General features: G+C 31.7%; 1 protein-coding gene across 11 annotated transcripts in view; it reads left to right on the top strand.

The window, feature by feature from the left end:
- The window catches only part of osbpl8 (oxysterol binding protein-like 8), a 1018260-nt gene that overhangs the window by 987034 nt on the left and 8266 nt on the right, over positions 1-22960 (top strand). For 10 of the 11 annotated variants that reach the window (XM_072913149.1, XM_072913150.1, XM_061961262.2 and 7 more), the window contains 3 exons: positions 2292-2428; positions 13214-13399; positions 22239-22392. In XM_072913149.1, coding sequence (XP_072769250.1) covers positions 2292-2428; positions 13214-13399; positions 22239-22392 — 477 coding nt within the window. The remainder of the gene's footprint in view (positions 1-2291; positions 2429-13213; positions 13400-22238; positions 22393-22960) is intronic. The other variant, XM_072913147.1, reaches the window with a different exon arrangement.

The raw sequence follows: 22960 nt of genomic DNA on the forward strand, positions 1-22960 counted from the left end.
CAAAAAAACTCCCTCCCCCATTTACACTCATTCACATGCATTCACACAAAAGGGTTGTTTCTTTCTGTTATTAATATTCTGGTTCCTACATTATATATCAATATATATCAATACAGTCTGCAAGGGATACAGTCCGTAAGCACACATGATTGTGCGTGCTGCTGGTCCACTAATAGTACTAACCTTTACAGTTAATTTTACTCATTTTCATTAATTACTAGTTTCTATGTAACTTTTTTTATATTGTTTCACTTTATTATTTTTTTTTTAAAGAAAATGTTTTTAATTTATTTGTCTTATTTTATTTTATTAATATTTCAAAAAAGGACCTTATCTTCACCATACCTGGTTGTCCAAATTAAGCATAATAATGTGTTAATTCCACGACTGTATATATCAGTATCGGTTGATATCGGTATCGGTAATTAAAGAGTTGGACAATATCGGAATATCAGATATCGGCAAAAAGCCATTATCGGACATCCCTAATGCTGAGTAAGAAGGACCATCAAGACAGAATAGGAATATTATCAAGTTTGACTGAAATTTCAGGAGATCAGCCCATACCAATTAGAGATGTCCGATAATATCGGAAATTATCGGTATCGTTTTTTTTATTATCGGTATCGTTTTTTGTTGTTGTTGTTTTTGTTTTTATTTTATTTTTTTAATTGAATCAACAGAAAAAACACAAGATACACTTACAATTAGTGCACCAACCCAAAAAACTTCCCTCCCCCATTTACACTCATTCACACAAAAGGGTTGTTTCTTTCTGTTATTAATATTCTGGTTCCTACATTATATATCAATATATATCAATACAGTCTGCAAGGGATACAGTCCGTAAGCACACATGATGGTGCGTGCTGCTGGTCTACTAATAGTTCTAACCTTTAACAGTTAATTTTACCCATTTTCATTCATTACTAGTTTCTATGTAACTGTTTTTATATTGTTTTACTTTCTTTTTTATTCAAGAAAATGTTTTTAATTTATTTGTCTTATTTTATTTTATTAATTAAAAAAAAAGGACCTTATCTTCACCATACCTGGTTGACCAAATTAAGCATAAATAATGTGTTAATTCCACGACTGTATATATCAGTATCGGTTGATATCGGTATCGGTAATTAAAGAGTTGGACAATATCGGAATATCGGCTATCGGCAAAAAGCCATTATCGGACATCCCTAATATCAATACATTACATCGGCTACTCAAGGTGATCTCCCACTCAAACGGAAGAGCCACCTCTCCCTCTCGCAACACTGATAAGGCAAGAATGGGGTGGATGTATTCACATTCCAATGTTTAAGACACTAAACAGACCTATGAAGACAAAGAGAAACTGGTAGAATATACAAAGGAAAAGTACTAGATGATCTAAACATGGCTATGTTTTTGTTAAGGGTTGGAATTGGGGGTTAAATCATCAAAAATGATTCCCAAGCGCGGCCACCGCTGCTGCTCACTGCTCCCCTAACCTCCCAGGGGGTTGTCAAGGGTGATGGGTCAAATGCAGAGAATAATTTCGCCACACCTAGTGTGTGTGAGACAATCATTGGTACTTTAACTTTAACTTTAACTATGAATAAAGAAAGAACTCTTAAACATATGCATTCTCGACTGGGGCCAAGCCAAACTCCTGAAAAACAACCCCACACCATAATTCCTCCTCCTCCAAATTTCACACTTGGCAAATGTAGCATTCTCCTGGCAACCTCCAAACCCAGACTGGTCCATCAGATTGCCAGATGGAAAATGCGGGACTCATCAGTCCAGAGAAGGCGTCTCCACTGCTCTAGAGTCCAGTGGCGACGTGCTTTACACCACTGCATCCAACGCTTTGCATTGGACTCTGTGATGTATGTCTTAGATACAGCTGCACGGCCATGGAAACTCTGCGTACTGTACGTGGGCTATTTGGAAGGTCACATGAAGTTTGGAGCTCTGTAGCAACGGACTGTGCAGAAAGTCTGTGCACTATGCTGACCTCTCTCTGTCAGTGTACGTGGCCTACCACTTGGTGGCTGAGTTGCTGTTGTTCCCAAACTCTTCACTTTTCTTACAATAAAGTTAACTCTGGAATATTATATATACTGTATGGTCAGGTGTAATGTGTGTGTGTAATACTGTATGGCCAGGTGTAATGTGTAATACTGTATGGTCAGGTGTAATGTGTAATACTGTATGGCCAGGTGTAATGGGTTTGTGTAATACTGTATGGCCAGGTGTAATGTGTAATACTGTATGTCCAGGTGTAATGTGTAATACTGTGTGACGTGCAGGACAGTGAGATCTTCATCAACGACAAGAAGACAGGAACAGTGGACACCTTCTGGAACCCTTCACCCGACCTGAGGCAGAGTCGCCTCACCCGCTGCACCGTACCACCTGAGGAGCAGGGGGAGTTTGAATCTGAGAGGTGGGCTTAATATCTTCAATTATTACAGTAGCATCTACAATTATTACAGTATCATCCACAATTAATTATTACAGTAGCATCTACAATTATTACAGTAGCATCCACAATTAATTATTACAGTAGCATCTAGAATTATTACAGTATCATCCACAATTATTACAGTAGCATCCACAATTATTACAGTAGCATCCATAATTATTACAGTAGCATCTAGAGTTATTACAGTAGCATTCACAATTATTACAGTAGCATCCACAATTATTACAGTAGCATCTAGAGTTATTACAGTAGCATCCACAATTATTACAGTAGCATTCACAATTATTACAGTAGCATCTAGAATTAGTACAGTAGCATCCACAATTATTACAGTAGCATCTAGAATAAGTACAGTAGCATCCACAATTATTACAGTAGCATCTAGAATTATTACAAGCATCCACAATTATTACAGTAGCATTCACAATTATTACAGTAGCATCCACAATCACTACAGTAGCATGTAGAATTATTACAGTAGCATCCACAATTATTACAGTAGCATTCACAATTATTACAGTAGCTTCAATAATTATTACAGTAGCATCTATAATTAGTACAGTAGCATCTACAATTATTTTAGTAGCATCCACTATTATTACAGTAGCATCCACCATTATTACAGTAGCATCCATAATTATTACAGTAGCATCTACTATTATTTTAGTAGCATCCACTATTATTACAGCAGCATCCACCATTATTACAGTAGCATCCATAATTATTACAGTAGCATATAGAGTTATTACAGTAGCATCTATAATTTTTACAGTAGCATCTAGAATTATTACAGTAGCATCTACAATTATTACAGTAGCATCTACAATTATTACAGTACATCTACAATTATTACAGTAGCATCTACAATTATTACAGTAGCATCCATAATTTTTACAGTAGCATCTACAATTATTACAGTACATCTACAATTATTACAGTAGCATCTACAATTATTACAGTAGCATCCACTATTATTACAGTAGCATCTACAATTATTGCAGTACATCTACAATTATTACAGTACCATCTACAATTATTACAGTAGCATCTACAATTATTACAGTAGCATATAGAATTATTACAGTAGCATCCACAATTATTACAGTAGCATATACAATTATTACAGTAGCATGTACAATTATTACAGTAGCATCAATAATTATTACAGTAGCATCTACAATTATTACAGTAGCATCCACTATTATTACAGTAGCATCCACAATTATTACAGTAGCATGTACAATTATTACAGTAGCATCAAGAATTATTACAGTAGCATCTACAATTATTACAGTAGCATCCAGAATTATTACAGTAGCATCCACAATTATTACAGTAGCATCCACTATTATTACAGTAGCATCCACAATTATTACAGTAGCATGTACAATTGTTACAGTAGCATCAAGAATTATTACAGTAGCATCTACAATTATTACAGTAGCATCCATAATTATTACAGTAGCATCTACAATTATTACAGTAGCATCCACTATTATTACAGTAGCATCCATAATTTTTACAGTAGCATGTAGAATTATTACAGTAGCATCCACAATTATTACAGTAGCATCTACAATTATTACAGTAGCATCTACAGTTATTACAGTAGCATCAAGAATTATTACAGTATCATCTACAATTATTACAGTAGCATCTACAATTATTACAGTGGCATCCACTATTATTACAGTAGCATCCACTATTATTACAGTAGCATCCATAATTTTTACAGTAGCATGTAGAATTATTACAGTAGCATCCACAATTATTACAGTAGCATCTACAATTATTACAGTAGCATCTACAATTATTACAGTAGCATCAAGAATTATTACAGTATCATCTACAATTATTACAGTAGCATCTACAATTATTACAGTGGCATCCACTATTATTACAGTAGCATCCACTATTATTACAGTAGCATCCATAATTTTTACAGTAGCATCTACAATTATTACAGTAGCATCTACAATTATTACAGTAGCATCCACAATTATTACAGTAACATCTACAATTATTACAGTAGCATCTACCATAATTACAATAGCATTTACAATTATTACAGTAGTAGCTACAATTATTACAGTAGCATCCACTATTACAGTAGCATCCATCATTTTTACAGTAGCATCTACAATTATTACGGTAGCATCCACAATTATTACAGTAGCATCTACAATTATTACAGTAGCATCCACTATTGTTACAGTAGCATCCTTAATTATTACAGTAGCATCTAGAATTATTACAGTAGCATCAACAATTATTACAGTAGCATCCATAATTATTACAGTACTATCTACAATTATTACAATAGCATCAACAATTATTACAGTAGCATCCACAATTATTACAGTAGCATCCACTATTATTACAGTAGCATCCATAATTTTTACAGTAGCATCTACAATTATTACAGTAGTATCTACAATTATTACAGTACATCTACAATTATTACAGTAGCATCCACTATTATTACAGTAACATCCACTATTATTACAGTTGCATCCATAATTTTTACAGTAGCATCTACAATTATTACAGTAGCATCCATAATTTTTACAGTAGCATCTACAATTATTACAGTAGTATCTACAATTATTACAGTACATCTACAATTATTACAGTAGCATCCACTATTATTACAGTAACATCCACTATTATTACAGTTGCATCCATAATTTTTACAGTAGCATCTACAATTATTACAGTAGCATCCATAATTTTTACAGTAGCATCTACAATTATTACAGTACATCTACAATTATTACAGTAGCATCTACAATTATTACAGTAGCATCCACTATTATTACAGTAGCATCTACAATTATTACAGTACATCTACAATTATTACAGTAGCATCTACAATTATTACAGTAGCATCCATAATTTTTACAGTAGCATCTACAATTATTACAGTACATCTACAATTATTACAGTACCATCTACAATTATTACAGTAGCATCTACAATTATTACAGTAGCATCCATAATTTTTACAGTAGCATCCACAATTATTACAGTAGCATCTACAATTATTACAGTAGCATCTACAATTATTACAGTAGCATGTACAATTATTACAGTAGCATCAATAATTATTACAGTAGCATCTACAATTATTACAGTAGCATCCACTTTTATTACAGTAGCATCCACAATTATTACAGCAGCATGTACAATTATTACAGTAGCATCAATAATTATTACAGTAGCATCTACAATTATTACAGTAGCATCCACTATTATTACAGTAGCATCCACAATTATTACAGTAGCATGTACAATTATTACAGTAGCATCTACAATTATTACAGTAGCATCCATAATTATTACAGTAGCATCCACAATTATTACAGTAGCAACCACTATTATTACAGTAGCATCTACAATTATTACAGTAGCATCTACAATTATTACAGTAGCATCCACAATTATTACAATAGCATTTACAATTATTACAGTAGTAGCTACAATTATTACAGTAGCATCCACTATTACAGTAGCATCCATCATTTTTACAGTAGCATCTACAATTATTACAGTAGCATCCACAATTATTACAGTAGCATGTACAATTATTACAGTAGCATCAATAATTATTACAGTAGCATCTACAATTATTACAGTAGCATCCACTATTATTACAGTAGCATCCACAATTATTACAGTAGCATGTACAATTATTACAGTAGCATCTACAATTATTACAGTAGCATCCATAATTATTACAGTAGCATCCACAATTATTACAGTAGCATCCACTATTATTACAGTAGCATCTACAATTATTACAGTAGCATCTACAATTATTACAGTAGCATCCACAATTATTACAGTAACATCTACAATTATTACAGTAGCATCGACAATTATTACAATAGCATTTACAATTATTACAGTAGTAGCTACAATTATTACAGTAGCATCCACTATTACAGTAGCATCCATCATTTTTACAGTAGCATCTACAATTATTACAGTAGCATCCACTATTATTACAGTAGCATCCACAATTATTACAGTAGCATCTACAATTATTACAGTAGCATCCACTATTGTTACAGTAGCATCCTTAATTATTACAGTAGCATCTAGAATTATTACAGTAGCATCAACAATTATTACAGTAGCATCCATAATTATTACAGTACTATCTACAATTATTTCAATAGCATCAACAATTATTACAGTAGCATCCACAATTATTACAGTAGCATCCACAATTACTACAGTAGCATCCACTATTATTACAGTAGCATCCATAATTTTTACAGTAGCATCTACAATTATTACAGTAGCATCCAGAATTATTACAGTAGTATCTACAATTATTACAGTACATCTACAATTATTACAGTAGCATCCACTATTATTACAGTAGCATCCATAATTTTTACAGTAGCATCTACAATTATTACAGTAGCATCCAGAATTATTACAGTTGCATCTACAATTATTACAGTAGCGTCTACAATTATTACAGTAGCATCCACTATTATTACAGTAGCATCCATAATTATTACAGTAGCATCTACAATTATTACAGTAGCAGCCACTATTATTACAGTAGCATCCATAATTTTTACAGTAGCATCTACAATTATTACAGTAGCATCTACAATTATTACAGTAGCATCCAGAATTATTACAGTAGCATCCACTATTGTTACAGTAGCATCCACAATTATTACAGTATCATCCAAAATTATTACAGTAGCATCCACAATTATTACAGTAGCATCAAGAATTATTACAGTATCATCCAAAATTATTACAGTAGCATCCACAATTATTACAGTAGCATCAAGAATTATTACAGTATCATCCAAAATTATTACAGTAGCATCCACAATTATTACAGTAGCATCTACAATTATTACAGTAGCATCTACTATTGTTACAGTAGCATCCTTAATTATTACAGTAGCATCTACAATTATTACAGTAGCATCCACAATTATTACAGTAGCATCAAGAATTATTAGAGTATCATCCAAAATTATTACAGTAGCATCCACAATTATTACAGTAGCATCTACAATTATTACAGTAGCATCTAGAATTATTACAGTAGCATCTACAATTATTACAGTAGCATTCACTATTGTTACAGTAGCATCCTTAATTATTACAGTAGCATCTAGAATTATTACAGTAGCATCAACAATTATTACAGTAGCATCCATAATTATTACAGTACTATCTACAATTATTACAATAGCATCAACAATTATTACAGTAGCATCCACAATTATTACAGTAGCATCCACAATTACTACAGTAGCATCCACTATTATTACAGTAGCATCCATAATTTTTACAGTAGCATCTACAATTATTACAGTAGCATCCAGAATTATTACAGTAGTATCTACAATTATTACAGTACATCTACAATTATTACAGTAGCATCCACTATTATTACAGTAGCATCCATAATTTTTACAGTAGCATCTACAATTATTACAGTAGCATCCAGAATTATTACAGTTGCATCTACAATTATTACAGTAGCATCTACAATTATTACAGTAGCATCCACTATTATTACAGTAGCATCCATAATTATTACAGTAGCATCTTCAATTATTACAGTAGCAGCCACTATTATTACAGTAGCATCCATAATTTTTACAGTAGCATCTACAATTATTACAGTAGCATCTACAATTATTACAGTAGCATCTAGAATTATTACAGTAGCATCTAGAATTATTACAGTAGCATCCACTATTGTTACAGTAGCATCCACAATTATTACAGTATCATCCAAAATTATTACAGTAGCATCCACAATTATTACAGTAGCATCAAGAATTATTACAGTATCATCCAAAATTATTACAGTAGCATCCACAATTATTACAGTAGCATCAAGAATTATTACAGTATCATCCAAAATTATTACAGTAGCATCCACAATTATTACAGTAGCATCTACAATTATTACAGTAGCATCTACTATTGTTACAGTAGCATCCTTAATTATTACAGTAGCATCTACAATTATTACAGTAGCATCCACAATTATTACAGTAGCATCAAGAATTATTAGAGTATCATCCAAAATCTTTACAGTAGCATCCACAATTATTACAGTAGCATCTACAATTATTACAGTAGCATCTACTATTGTTACAGTAGCATCCTTAATTATTACAGTAGCATCTACAATTATTACAGTAGCATCCACAATTATTACAGTAGCATCCACAATTATTACAGTAGCATCTACAATGATTACAGTAGCATCCATAAGTATTACAGTAGCATCTAGAGTTATTACAGTAGCATCCACAATTATTACAATAGCATCTACAATTATTACAGTAGCATCCACTATTATTACAGTAGCATCCACAATTATTACAGTAGCATCTACAATTATTACAGTAACATCTACAATTATTACAGTAGCATCTACAATTATTACAGTAGCATCTACAATTATTACAGTAGCATCCACAATTATTACAATAGCATTTACAATTATTACAGTAGTAGCTACAATTATTACAGTAGCATCCACTATTACAGTAGCATCCATCATTTTTACAGTAGCATCTACAATTATTACAGTAGCATCCACAATTATTACAGTAGCATGTACAATTATTACAGTAGCATCAATAATTATTACAGTAGCATCTACAATTATTACAGTAGCATCCACTATTATTACAGTAGCATCCACAATTATTACAGTAGCATGTACAATTATTACAGTAGCATCTACAATTATTACAGTAGCATCCATAATTATTACAGTAGCATCCACAATTATTACAGTAGCATCCACTATTATTACAGTAGCATCTACAATTATTACAGTAGCATCTACAATTATTACAGTAGCATCCACAATTATTACAGTAACATCTACAATTATTACAGTAGCATCGACAATTATTACAATAGCATTTACAATTATTACAGTAGTAGCTACAATTATTACAGTAGCATCCACTATTACAGTAGCATCCATCATTTTTACAGTAGCATCTACAATTATTACAGTAGCATCCACTATTATTACAGTAGCATCCACAATTATTACAGTAGCATCTACAATTATTACAGTAGCATCCACTATTGTTACAGTAGCATCCTTAATTATTACAGTAGCATCTAGAATTATTACAGTAGCATCAACAATTATTACAGTAGCATCCATAATTATTACAGTACTATCTACAATTATTTCAATAGCATCAACAATTATTACAGTAGCATCCACAATTATTACAGTAGCATCCACAATTACTACAGTAGCATCCACTATTATTACAGTAGCATCCATAATTTTTACAGTAGCATCTACAATTATTACAGTAGCATCCAGAATTATTACAGTAGTATCTACAATTATTACAGTACATCTACAATTATTACAGTAGCATCCACTATTATTACAGTAGCATCCATAATTTTTACAGTAGCATCTACAATTATTACAGTAGCATCCAGAATTATTACAGTTGCATCTACAATTATTACAGTAGCGTCTACAATTATTACAGTAGCATCCACTATTATTACAGTAGCATCCATAATTATTACAGTAGCATCTACAATTATTACAGTAGCAGCCACTATTATTACAGTAGCATCCATAATTTTTACAGTAGCATCTACAATTATTACAGTAGCATCTACAATTATTACAGTAGCATCCAGAATTATTACAGTAGCATCCACTATTGTTACAGTAGCATCCACAATTATTACAGTATCATCCAAAATTATTACAGTAGCATCCACAATTATTACAGTAGCATCAAGAATTATTACAGTATCATCCAAAATTATTACAGTAGCATCCACAATTATTACAGTAGCATCAAGAATTATTACAGTATCATCCAAAATTATTACAGTAGCATCCACAATTATTACAGTAGCATCTACAATTATTACAGTAGCATCTACTATTGTTACAGTAGCATCCTTAATTATTACAGTAGCATCTACAATTATTACAGTAGCATCCACAATTATTACAGTAGCATCAAGAATTATTAGAGTATCATCCAAAATTATTACAGTAGCATCCACAATTATTACAGTAGCATCTACAATTATTACAGTAGCATCTAGAATTATTACAGTAGCATCTACAATTATTACAGTAGCATTCACTATTGTTACAGTAGCATCCTTAATTATTACAGTAGCATCTAGAATTATTACAGTAGCATCAACAATTATTACAGTAGCATCCATAATTATTACAGTACTATCTACAATTATTACAATAGCATCAACAATTATTACAGTAGCATCCACAATTATTACAGTAGCATCCACAATTACTACAGTAGCATCCACTATTATTACAGTAGCATCCATAATTTTTACAGTAGCATCTACAATTATTACAGTAGCATCCAGAATTATTACAGTAGTATCTACAATTATTACAGTACATCTACAATTATTACAGTAGCATCCACTATTATTACAGTAGCATCCATAATTTTTACAGTAGCATCTACAATTATTACAGTAGCATCCAGAATTATTACAGTTGCATCTACAATTATTACAGTAGCATCTACAATTATTACAGTAGCATCCACTATTATTACAGTAGCATCCATAATTATTACAGTAGCATCTTCAATTATTACAGTAGCAGCCACTATTATTACAGTAGCATCCATAATTTTTACAGTAGCATCTACAATTATTACAGTAGCATCTACAATTATTACAGTAGCATCTAGAATTATTACAGTAGCATCTAGAATTATTACAGTAGCATCCACTATTGTTACAGTAGCATCCACAATTATTACAGTATCATCCAAAATTATTACAGTAGCATCCACAATTATTACAGTAGCATCAAGAATTATTACAGTATCATCCAAAATTATTACAGTAGCATCCACAATTATTACAGTAGCATCAAGAATTATTACAGTATCATCCAAAATTATTACAGTAGCATCCACAATTATTACAGTAGCATCTACAATTATTACAGTAGCATCTACTATTGTTACAGTAGCATCCTTAATTATTACAGTAGCATCTACAATTATTACAGTAGCATCCACAATTATTACAGTAGCATCAAGAATTATTAGAGTATCATCCAAAATCTTTACAGTAGCATCCACAATTATTACAGTAGCATCTACAATTATTACAGTAGCATCTACTATTGTTACAGTAGCATCCTTAATTATTACAGTAGCATCTACAATTATTACAGTAGCATCCACAATTATTACAGTAGCATCCACAATTATTACAGTAGCATCTACAATGATTACAGTAGCATCCATAAGTATTACAGTAGCATCTAGAGTTATTACAGTAGCATCCACAATTATTACAATAGCATCTACAATTATTACAGTAGCATCCACTATTATTACAGTAGCATCCACAATTATTATAGTAGCATCTACAATTATTACAGTAACATCTACAATTATTACAGTAGCATCTACAATTATTACAGTAGCATCCATAATTACTACAGTATCATCCACAATTATTACAGTAGCATCCACAATTATTACAATAGCATCTACAATTATTACAGTAGCATCCACTATTATTACAGTAGCATCCACAATTATTACAGTAGCATCTACAATTATTACAGTAACATCTACAATTATTACAGTAGCATCTACAATTATTACAGTAGCATCCATAATTACTACAGTATCATCCACAAGTATTACAGTAGCATCCACATTACAGTAGCATCCACAATTATTACAGTAGCATCCATAATTACTACAGTATCATCCACAATTATTACAGTAGCATCTTCAATTATTACAGTAACATCCACAATTATTACAGTAGCATCCATAATTACTACAGTATCATCCACAATTATTACAGTAGCATCCACAATTATTACAGTAGCATCTACAATTATTACAGTAGCATCCACAATTATTACAGTAGCATCCATAATTACTACAGTATCATCCACAATTATTACAGTAGCATGTAGATTTTTTACAGTAGCATGTACAATTATTACAGTAGCATCTACAATTAAATTATATTTATTATATATTAATTTTTGTCCTCAAAATGCTCCACACAATACCCCGTAGTGACACAATGTGCAACAGTTCTGTTTTAGTTTTTTGCAAATGTACTAAAAATAAAAAGTCATGTCTTGGTAAAAAGTTTGCCAAAAAGCACCTGGAAGACTCTCAGACCATGAGGAAATAAATTCTCTGGTGTGACGAGACAGAGATTGAAGTCTTTGGCGTGAAACCAGGCACCGCTCACCACCGGGCCAACGCCATCCCTACACTGCAGCATGGTGGTGACAACACCATCCCTACACTGCAGCATGGTGGTGACAACACCATCCCTACACTGCAGCATGGTGGTGACAACACCATCCCTACACTGCAGCATGGTGGTGACAACACCATCCCTACACTGCAGCATGGTGGTGACAACACCATCCCTACACCGCAGCATGGTGGTGACAACACCATCCCTACACTGCAGCATGGTGGTGACAACACCATCCCTACACTGCAGCATGGTGGTGACAACACCATCCCTACACTGCAGCATGGTGGTGACAACACCATCCCTACACTGCAGCATGGTGGTGGCAGCATCATTACAGGGTATTGTGTAGAGAATTTTGAGGTTAAAAATGAATTCCATTTTGGAACTGCGCTGTAGCGTAAGAAGAGGTGTAAGTACCATGTGAACAATGTGTGTGTATATAAATGTCTGCAGATTGTGGCAGCAGGTGACGCGCGCCATCGTCAACAAGGACCAGACAGAAGCCACCAACGAGAAGTTCATCCTGGAGGAGAGTCAGAGGAAGTGTGCACGGGAGAGGAAAGCCAAATGTGAAGACTGGATGCCCGCTCTGTTTGAGCAGGACTCCATCACTGGAGAGTGGCATTATAAATATGCTGAGTGAGCACTTTGCACACACTCATGTACTCTGATGACACTTCTGATGTACACTGGACATTCAATCATGTTAATGTACACTGTACATTCAATCATGTTAATGTACACTGTACATTCAATCATGTTAATGTACACAGTACATTCAATCATGTTAATATACACTGTACATTTAATCATGTTAATGTACACTGGACATTCAATCATGTTAATATACACTGTACATTCAATCATGTGAATGTACATTAATCATGTTAATGTACACAGTACATTAAATCATGTTAATATACACTGTACATTCAATCATGTTAATATACACTGTGCATTCAATCATGTTAATATACACTAATCATGTTAATGTACACTGTACATTCAATCATGTTAATATACACTGTACATTCAATCATGTTAATGTACACTATATACTGTTAACTCTACATTCAATCATGTTAATATACACTGTACATTCAATCATGTCATTGTTCACTATACATTGTACACTGTTCATTCAATCATGTTAATGTACACTATATATTGTACACTCTACATTCAATCATGTTAATATACACTGTACATTCAATCATGTCATTGTTCACTATACATTGTACACTGTACATTCAATCATGTTAATATACACTGGACATTCAATCATGTTAATATACACTGGACATTCAATCATGTTAATGTACACTGTACATTCAATCATGTTGATGTACAGTGTACATCCAGTCATGTTAATGTACGCTAATCATGTTAATGTACACTGTACATTAAATCATGTTAATGTACTCTAATCAGGTTAATGTACACTGTACATTAAATCATGTGAATGTACACTAATCATGTTAATGTACACTGTACATTCAATCATGTTAATGTACACTGTACATTCAATCATGTCATTGTTCACTATACATTGTACACTGTTCATTCAATCATGTTAATTTACACTATATATTGTACACTCTACATTCAATCATGTTAATATACACTGTACATTCAATCATGTCATTGTTCACTATACATTGTACACTGTACATTCAATCATGTTAATATACACTGGACATTCAATCATGTTAATATACACAGTACATTCAATCATGTTTATATACACTGTACATTCAATCATGTTAATGTACACTGTACATTCAATCATGTTAATATACACTGTACATTCAATCATGTTAATGTACCCAGTACATTCAATCATGTTAATATACACTGTACATTCAATCATGTTAATGTACACAGTACATTCAATCATGTTAATATACACTGTACATTCAATCATGTTAATATACACTGTACATTCAATCATGTGAATGTACATTAATCATGTTAATGTACACAGTACATTAAATCATGTTAATATACACTGTACATTCAATCATGTTAATATACACTGTGCATTCAATCATGTTAATATACACTAATCATGTTAATGTACACTGTACATTCAATCATGTTAATATACACTGTACATTCAATCATGTTCATGTACACTGTACATTCAATCATGTTAATGTACACTATATATTGTTAACTCTACATTCAATCATGTTAATATACACTGTACATTCAATCATGTCATTGTTCACTATACATTGTACACTGTTCATTCAATCATGTTAATGTACACTATATATTGTACACTCTACATTCAATCATGTTAATATACACTGTACATTCAATCATGTCATTGTTCACTATACATTGTACACTGGACATTCAATCATGTTAATGTACACTGTACATTCAATCATGTTAATGTACAGTGTACATCCAGTCATGTTAATGTACACTAATCATGTTAATGTACACTGTACATGAAATCATGTTAATGTATGCTAATCATGTTAATGTACACTGTACATTAAATCATGTGAATGTACACTAATCATGTTAATGTACACTGTACATTCAATCATGTTAATGTACACTGTACATTCAATCATGTCATTGTTCACTATACATTGAACACTGTTCATTCAATCATGTTAATTTACACTATATATTGTACACTCTACATTCAATCATGTTAATATACACTGTACATTCAATCATGTCATTGTTCACTATACATTGTACACTGTACATTCAATCATGTTAATATACACTGTACATTCAATCATGTCATTGTTCACTATACATTGTACACTGTACATTCAATCATGTTAATATACACTGGACATGCAATCATGTTAATATACACAGTACATTCAATCATGTTTATATACACAGTACATTCAATCATGTTAATGTACACTGTACATTCAATCATGTTAATATACACTGTACATTCAATCATGTTAATGTACACTGTACATTCAATCATGTTAATGTACACAGTACGTTCAATCATGTTAATATACACTGTACATTCAATCATGTTAATGTACACTGGTCATTCAATCATGTTAATATACACTGTACATTCAATCTTGTGAATGTACATTAATCATGTTAATGTACACAGTACGTTCAATCATGTTAATATACACTACATTCAATCATGTTAATGTACACTGTACATTCAATCATGTTAATATACACTGTACATTCAATCATGTTAATGTACACTGTACATTCAATCATGTTAATGTACACTATATATTGTTAACTCTACATTCAATCATGTTAATATACACTACATTCAATCATGTCATTGTTCATTCAATCATGTTAATGTACACTATATATTGTACACTCTACATTCAATCATGTTAATATACACTGTACATTCAATCATGTTAATATACACTGTACATTCAATCATGTCATTGTTCACTATACATTGTACACTGTACATTCAATCATGTTAATATACACTGGACATTCAATCATGTTAATGTACACTGTACATTCAATAATGTTAATGTACAGTGTACATCCAGTCATGTTAATGTACACTAATCATGTTAATGTACACTGTACATTAAATCATGTTAATGTACTCTAATCATGTTAATGTACACTGTACATTAAATCATGTGAATGTACACTAATCATGTTAATGTACACTGTACATTCAATCATGTTAGTGTACTCTAATCATGTTAATGTACACTGTACATTAAATCATGTTAATGTACTCTAATCATGTTAATGTACACTGTACATTAAATCATGTGAATGTACACTAATCATGTTAATGTACACTGTACATTCAATCATGTTAGTGTACTCTAATCATGTTAATGTACACTGTACATTCAATTATGTTAGTGTACTCTAATCATGTTAATGTACACTGTACATTCAATTATGTTAGTGTACTCTAATCATGTTAATGTACACTGTACATTCAATCATGTTAATATACACTGTACATTCAATCATGTTAATGTACACTGTACATTCAATCATGTTAATGTACACAGTACGTTCAATCATGTTAATATACACTGTACATTCAATCTTGTGAATGTACATTAATCATGTTAATGTACACAGTACGTTCAATCATGTTAATATACACTGTACATTCAATCATGTTAATGTACACTGTACATTCAATCATGTTAATATACACTGTACATTCAATCATGTTAATGTACACTGTACATTCAATCATGTTAATGTACACTATATATTGTTAACTCTACATTCAATCATGTTAATATACACTACATTCAATCATGTCATTGTTCATTCAATCATGTTAATGTACACTGTACATTCAATAATGTTAATGTACAGTGTACATCCAGTCATGTTAATGTACACTAATCATGTTAATGTACACTGTACATTAAATCATGTTAATGTACTCTAATCATGTTAATGTACACTGTACATTAAATCATGTGAATGTACACTAATCATGTTAATGTACACTGTACATTCAATCATGTTAGTGTACTCTAATCATGTTAATGTACACTGTACATTAAATCATGTTAATGTACTCTAATCATGTTAATGTACACTGTACATTAAATCATGTGAATGTACACTAATCATGTTAATGTACACTGTACATTCAATCATGTTAGTGTACTCTAATCATGTTAATGTACACTGTACATTCAATTATGTTAGTGTACTCTAATCATGTTAATGTACACTGTACATTCAATCATGTTAATGTACTCTAATAATGTTAGTGTACACTGTACATTCAATCATGTTAATGTACTCTAATAATGTTAGTGTACACTGTACATTAAATGATGTTAATGTACACTGTACATTCAATAATGTTAATGTACACCATACATTCAATGATAGTAATGTACACTATATTCATTCAATGATAGTAATGTACTCTAATCATGTTACTGTACACTATACATTCAATCATGTTATTATACACATACATTCAATCTGTTAATGTGTGCTGTACATTAAATCGTGTTAATGTACTCTAATCATGTTAATGTACACTATACATTCAATCATGTTCATGTTTAGTATACATTCAATGATATTAATGTACTCTAATCATGTTGCTGTACTCTATACATCCAATAATGTTAATGTGTACTATACATTAAATAATATTAATGTACTCTAATGATATTATTGTACACTATACATTAATTGGCAGCTGAGATAGACTTCAGCACCCCCCGCGACCTCAAAAGGGACAAGCGGTAGGAAATGGATGGATGGATGGACCACACATTAAATGATATTAATATACTCTAATGATATTAATGTACACTATACATTCAATTATAGTAATCATGTTATTGTACACTTTACATTGAATGATAATAATATACTGTAATGATAATAATTTACACTATACATTAAATAATAGTAACGTACTGTAATGATATTATTGTACACTATACATTAAATGATATCAATGTACTCTTAATTATAATCATGTACACTATACATTCAATGATTGTAATGTACTCTAATGGTATTAATGTACACGAAAGATTGGATAATATTAATGTACTCAAATGGTATTAATGTACACTATACATTAAATTATAGTAATGTACTCTAATGATATTAACATACACTATAGTTTAAATAATATTAATGTACACTATAGATTAAATGATAATGTAGACTGTAGATTAAATGTGGCAGTGATATCAGTATCATTAGTCCAGAATATTTACGGTCCACTTGGACCGACCCAATCATGAACCGGTACCTAAGACGACTGGTACTGGGTTTACATCCTACATTCTAGATCTCTCCACTCACCGATCCATGTACTGTTAAAACACATTTGTACCCATTATTTTTTACACCCCTGATACATATACATACCGTATTGTTCGGAGTATGAGTCGCTCCGGAGTATAAGTCGCACCGGCCGAAAATGCATAATAGAGAAGGGAAAAAAAACATATATAAGTCGCACTGGAGTATAAGTCGCATTTTTGGGGGAAATGTATTTGATAAAAGCCAACACCAAGAATAGACATTTGAAAGGCAATTTAAAATAAATAAAGAATAGTGAACAACAGGCTGAATAAGTGTACATTATATGAGGCATAAATAACCAACTGGTATGTTAACGTAACATATTATGGTAAGAGTCATTCAAATAACTATAACATATAGAACATGCTATACATTTACCAAGCAATCTGTCACTCCTAATCGCTAAATCCCATGAAATCTTATACGTCTAGTCTCTTACGTGAATGAGATAAATAATATTATTTGATATTTTATAGAGATGTCCGATAAATGCTTTAATATGTAATATCGGAAATTATCAGTATCGTATTTTTTTATTATCGGTATCGTTTTTGTTTTGTTTTTTATTAAATCAACATAAAAAACACAAGATACACTTACAATTAGTGCACCAACCCAAAAAACCTCCCTCCCCCATTTACACTCATTCACACAAAAGGGTTGTTTCTTTCTGTTATTAATATTCTGGTTCCTACATTATATATCAATATATATCAATACAGTCTGCAAGGGATACAGTCCGTAAGCACACATGATTGTGCGTGCTGCTGGTCCACTAATAGTACTAACCTTTAACACTTAATTTTACTCATTTTCATTCATTACTAGTTTCTATGTAACTGTTTTTATATTGTTTTACTCTCTTTTTTAATCAAGAAAATGTTTTTAATTTACGTATCTTATTTTATTAATTTATAATATAATTAAGGTCCTTTTTAAAAAAATTCAAAAGGACCTTTTCTTCACCATACCTGGTTGTCCAAATTAGGCATAATAATGTGTTAATTCCACGACTGTATACATCAGTATCGGTTGATATCGGTATCGGTAATTAAAGAGTTGGACAATATCGGATATCGGCAAAAAGACATTATCGGACATCCCTAATATTTTACGGTAATGTGTTAATAATTTCACACATAAGTCGCTCCTGAGTATAAGTCGCACCCCCGGTCAAACTATGAAAAAAAACTGCGACTTATAGTCTGAAAAATACAGTACATAAATATTAGAGGTGTGGGGGGAAAAAAAAATCGCGATTCTCACGTTGTACGATTCAGTATCGATTCAAATTTTTCAAAAATCGATTTTTTTATTTTTTTTTAAATTGTTTTATTTTTATTTATTTTTTTAAAAATTTAAATTAATCAATCCAACAAAACAATACACACTAGGGGTGTAACGGTACACAAAAATGTCGGTCCGGTACGTACCTCGGTTTAGAGGTCACGGTTCGGTTCATTTTCGGTACAGTAAGAAAACAACAAATTATACAATTTTGGGTTATTTATTTACCAAATTTGCAAAATCTTCCACTAAAAATATTTTTCTTAGTGGAATATTTGATGTGAAGTAATGGGAACCTTGGATAGGTCAATAATTCATAATAACATTTATTTTGATTAGAGATGTCCGATAAATGCTTTAAAATGTAATATCGGAAATTATCGGTATCGGTTTTTTTTATTATCGGTATCGGGTTTCCTCCTCCCTGCAAGGGATACAGTCCGTAATCACACATGATTGTGCGTGCTGCTGGTCCACTAATAGTACTAACCTTTAACACTTAATTTTACTCATTTTCATTCATTACTAGTTTCTATGTAACTGTTTTTATATTTTACTTTCTTTTTTATTCAAGAAAATGTTTTTAATTTATGTATCTTATTTTATTAATTTATAATATAATTAAGGTGCTTTTTAAAAAAATTCAAAAGGACCTTATCTTCACTATACCTGGTTGTCCAAATTAGGCATAATAATGTGTTAATTCCACGACTGTATACATCAGTATGGGTTGATATCGGTATCGGTAATTAAAGAGTTGGACAATATCGGATATCGGCAAAAAGACATTATCGGACATCCCTAATATTTTACGGTAATGTGTTAATAATTTCACACATAAGTCGCTCCTGAGTATAAGTCGCACCCCCGGTCAAACTATGAAAAAAAACTGCGACTTATAGTCTGAAAAATACAGTACATAAATATTAGAGGTGTGGGAAAAAAAATCGCGATTCTCACGTTGTACGATTCAGTATCGATTCTAAGTTTTCAAAAATCGATTATTTTTTTTATTTTTTTATTTTTTTTAATTGTTTTATTTATTTTTTTATTTTTTTTATTTTATTAATCAATCCAACAAAACAATACACACTAGGGGTGTAACGGTACACAAAAATGTCGGTCCGGTACGTACCTCGGTTTAGAGGTCACGGTTCGGTTCATTTTCGGTACAGTAAGAAAACAACAAAATATACAATTTTGGGTTATTTATTTACCAAATTTGCAAAATCTTCCGCTAAAAATATTTTTCTTAGTGGAATATTTGATGTGAAGTAATGGGAACCTTGGATAGGTCAATAATTCATAATAACATTTATTTTGATTAGAGATGTCCGATAAATGCTTTAAAATGTAATATCGGAAATTATCGGTATCGGTTTTTTTATAATCGGTATCGTGTTTTTTTTTTGTTTGTTTGTTTTTTGTTTTTAATTAGTATCGATTCTAATTTTTCAAAAATCGATTTATTTTTTATTTTTTTATTCTTTTAAATTGTTTTATTTTATTTATTTATTTATTTTTTAAATTAATCAATCCAACAAAACATTACACACTAGGGGTGTAACGGTACACAAAACCCTAATTTTGATTCAATATTATGTTTTGAGCAATGACCGTTTGAAAGAGAAAAAAAACAGCTTTGTTTTATTAGTCAACATTGCAACTTTTTCTAAATTACATTTCACCTTTAAGCTTTTTTATTTCACTTTTGTTATGTTTTTGTTTATTTTCATAGTATTTTTACTAGGGATGTCCGATAATGGCTTTTTGCCGATATCCAATATTGTCCAACTCTTCATTACCGATACCGATATCAACCGATATATACAGTCGTGGAATTAACACATTATTATGCCTAATTTGGACAACCAGGTATGGTGAAGATACGGTACGTTTTAAAAATAATAATAATAAAATAAGATAAATAAGTTAAAAACATTTTCTTGAATAAAAAAGAAAGTAAAACAATATAAAAACAGTTACTAGTAATGAATGAAAATGAGTCAAATTAAGTGTTAAAGGTTAGTACTATTAGTGGACCAGCAGCACGCACAATCATGTGTGCTTACGGATTGTATCCCTTGCAGACTGTATTGATATATATTGATATATAATGTAGGAACCACAATATTAATAACAGAAAGAAACAACCCTTTTGTGTGAATGAGTGTAAATGGGGGAGGGAGGTTTTTTGGGTTGGTGCACTAATTGTAAGTGTATCTTGTGTTTTTTATGTTGATTTAATAAATAAAAGAAAAAAACGATACCGATAATTTCCAATATTACATTTTAAAGCATTTATCGACCGATATTATGGGACATCTCTAATCTATACATATGTATACATACATATACTCAGGTTCTGATCTTCCTCGTCCCGCAGCACAAGACCGTGGGACCCCCTCAACGACTTGATCCAGTTTGAAAAGGAGGGCTGCATCCAGACCAAGGTCCGACACCGCACCCCCATGGTACGTTCTGGCAGTCTTATTAGTCTGAGTAACCAGGGGTCGCGGAGGGACAATTGCAAGTGCCAGGTAGGTTGTCCTCTCTCCCAAATACTCTGTTCAGACATCTACGCAGCACCTTTTTTTTTTTTTTTTTTCTGTCTCCATCGCTTTGCTGCCACCGCTTTGTCATCCATCTTTTTCTGTCTTCATCCAACCAGCTTTTTTTTCTTTTTTTTTCTTTCTTTTTTTTTACTTTTTCTTGCCTGCCTTGTCTTGTGTCCTCATCAGATGGACTGCATCCAATGTTCTGCTTTCTCTGGCTGGATGCAGCATGAGCATGTCCTAATATCATAACAACACCTGCACGTGTTTGACTTCATCCAAAACAAATGTATACATTATTGTGTGTATTAAAGTACAACACCCAGAACCAGTGAAGTTGGCACCTTGTGTAATTTGTGCTATTTTAGGTTTCATAATGCGCCACACATTTTCAATGGGATACAGGTCTGGACTACAGGCAGGCCAGTCTAGTACGCGCACTCTTTTACTACGAAGCCACGTTGTTGTAACACATGGCTTGTCTTGCTGAAATAAGCAGGGGCGTCCATGATAACGTTGCTTGGATGGCAACATATGTTGCTCCAAAACCTGT

This window comes from Nerophis lumbriciformis, linkage group LG05 (genome assembly GCF_033978685.3).
Source record: "Nerophis lumbriciformis linkage group LG05, RoL_Nlum_v2.1, whole genome shotgun sequence".
NCBI lineage: Eukaryota > Metazoa > Chordata > Actinopteri > Syngnathiformes > Syngnathidae > Nerophis > Nerophis lumbriciformis.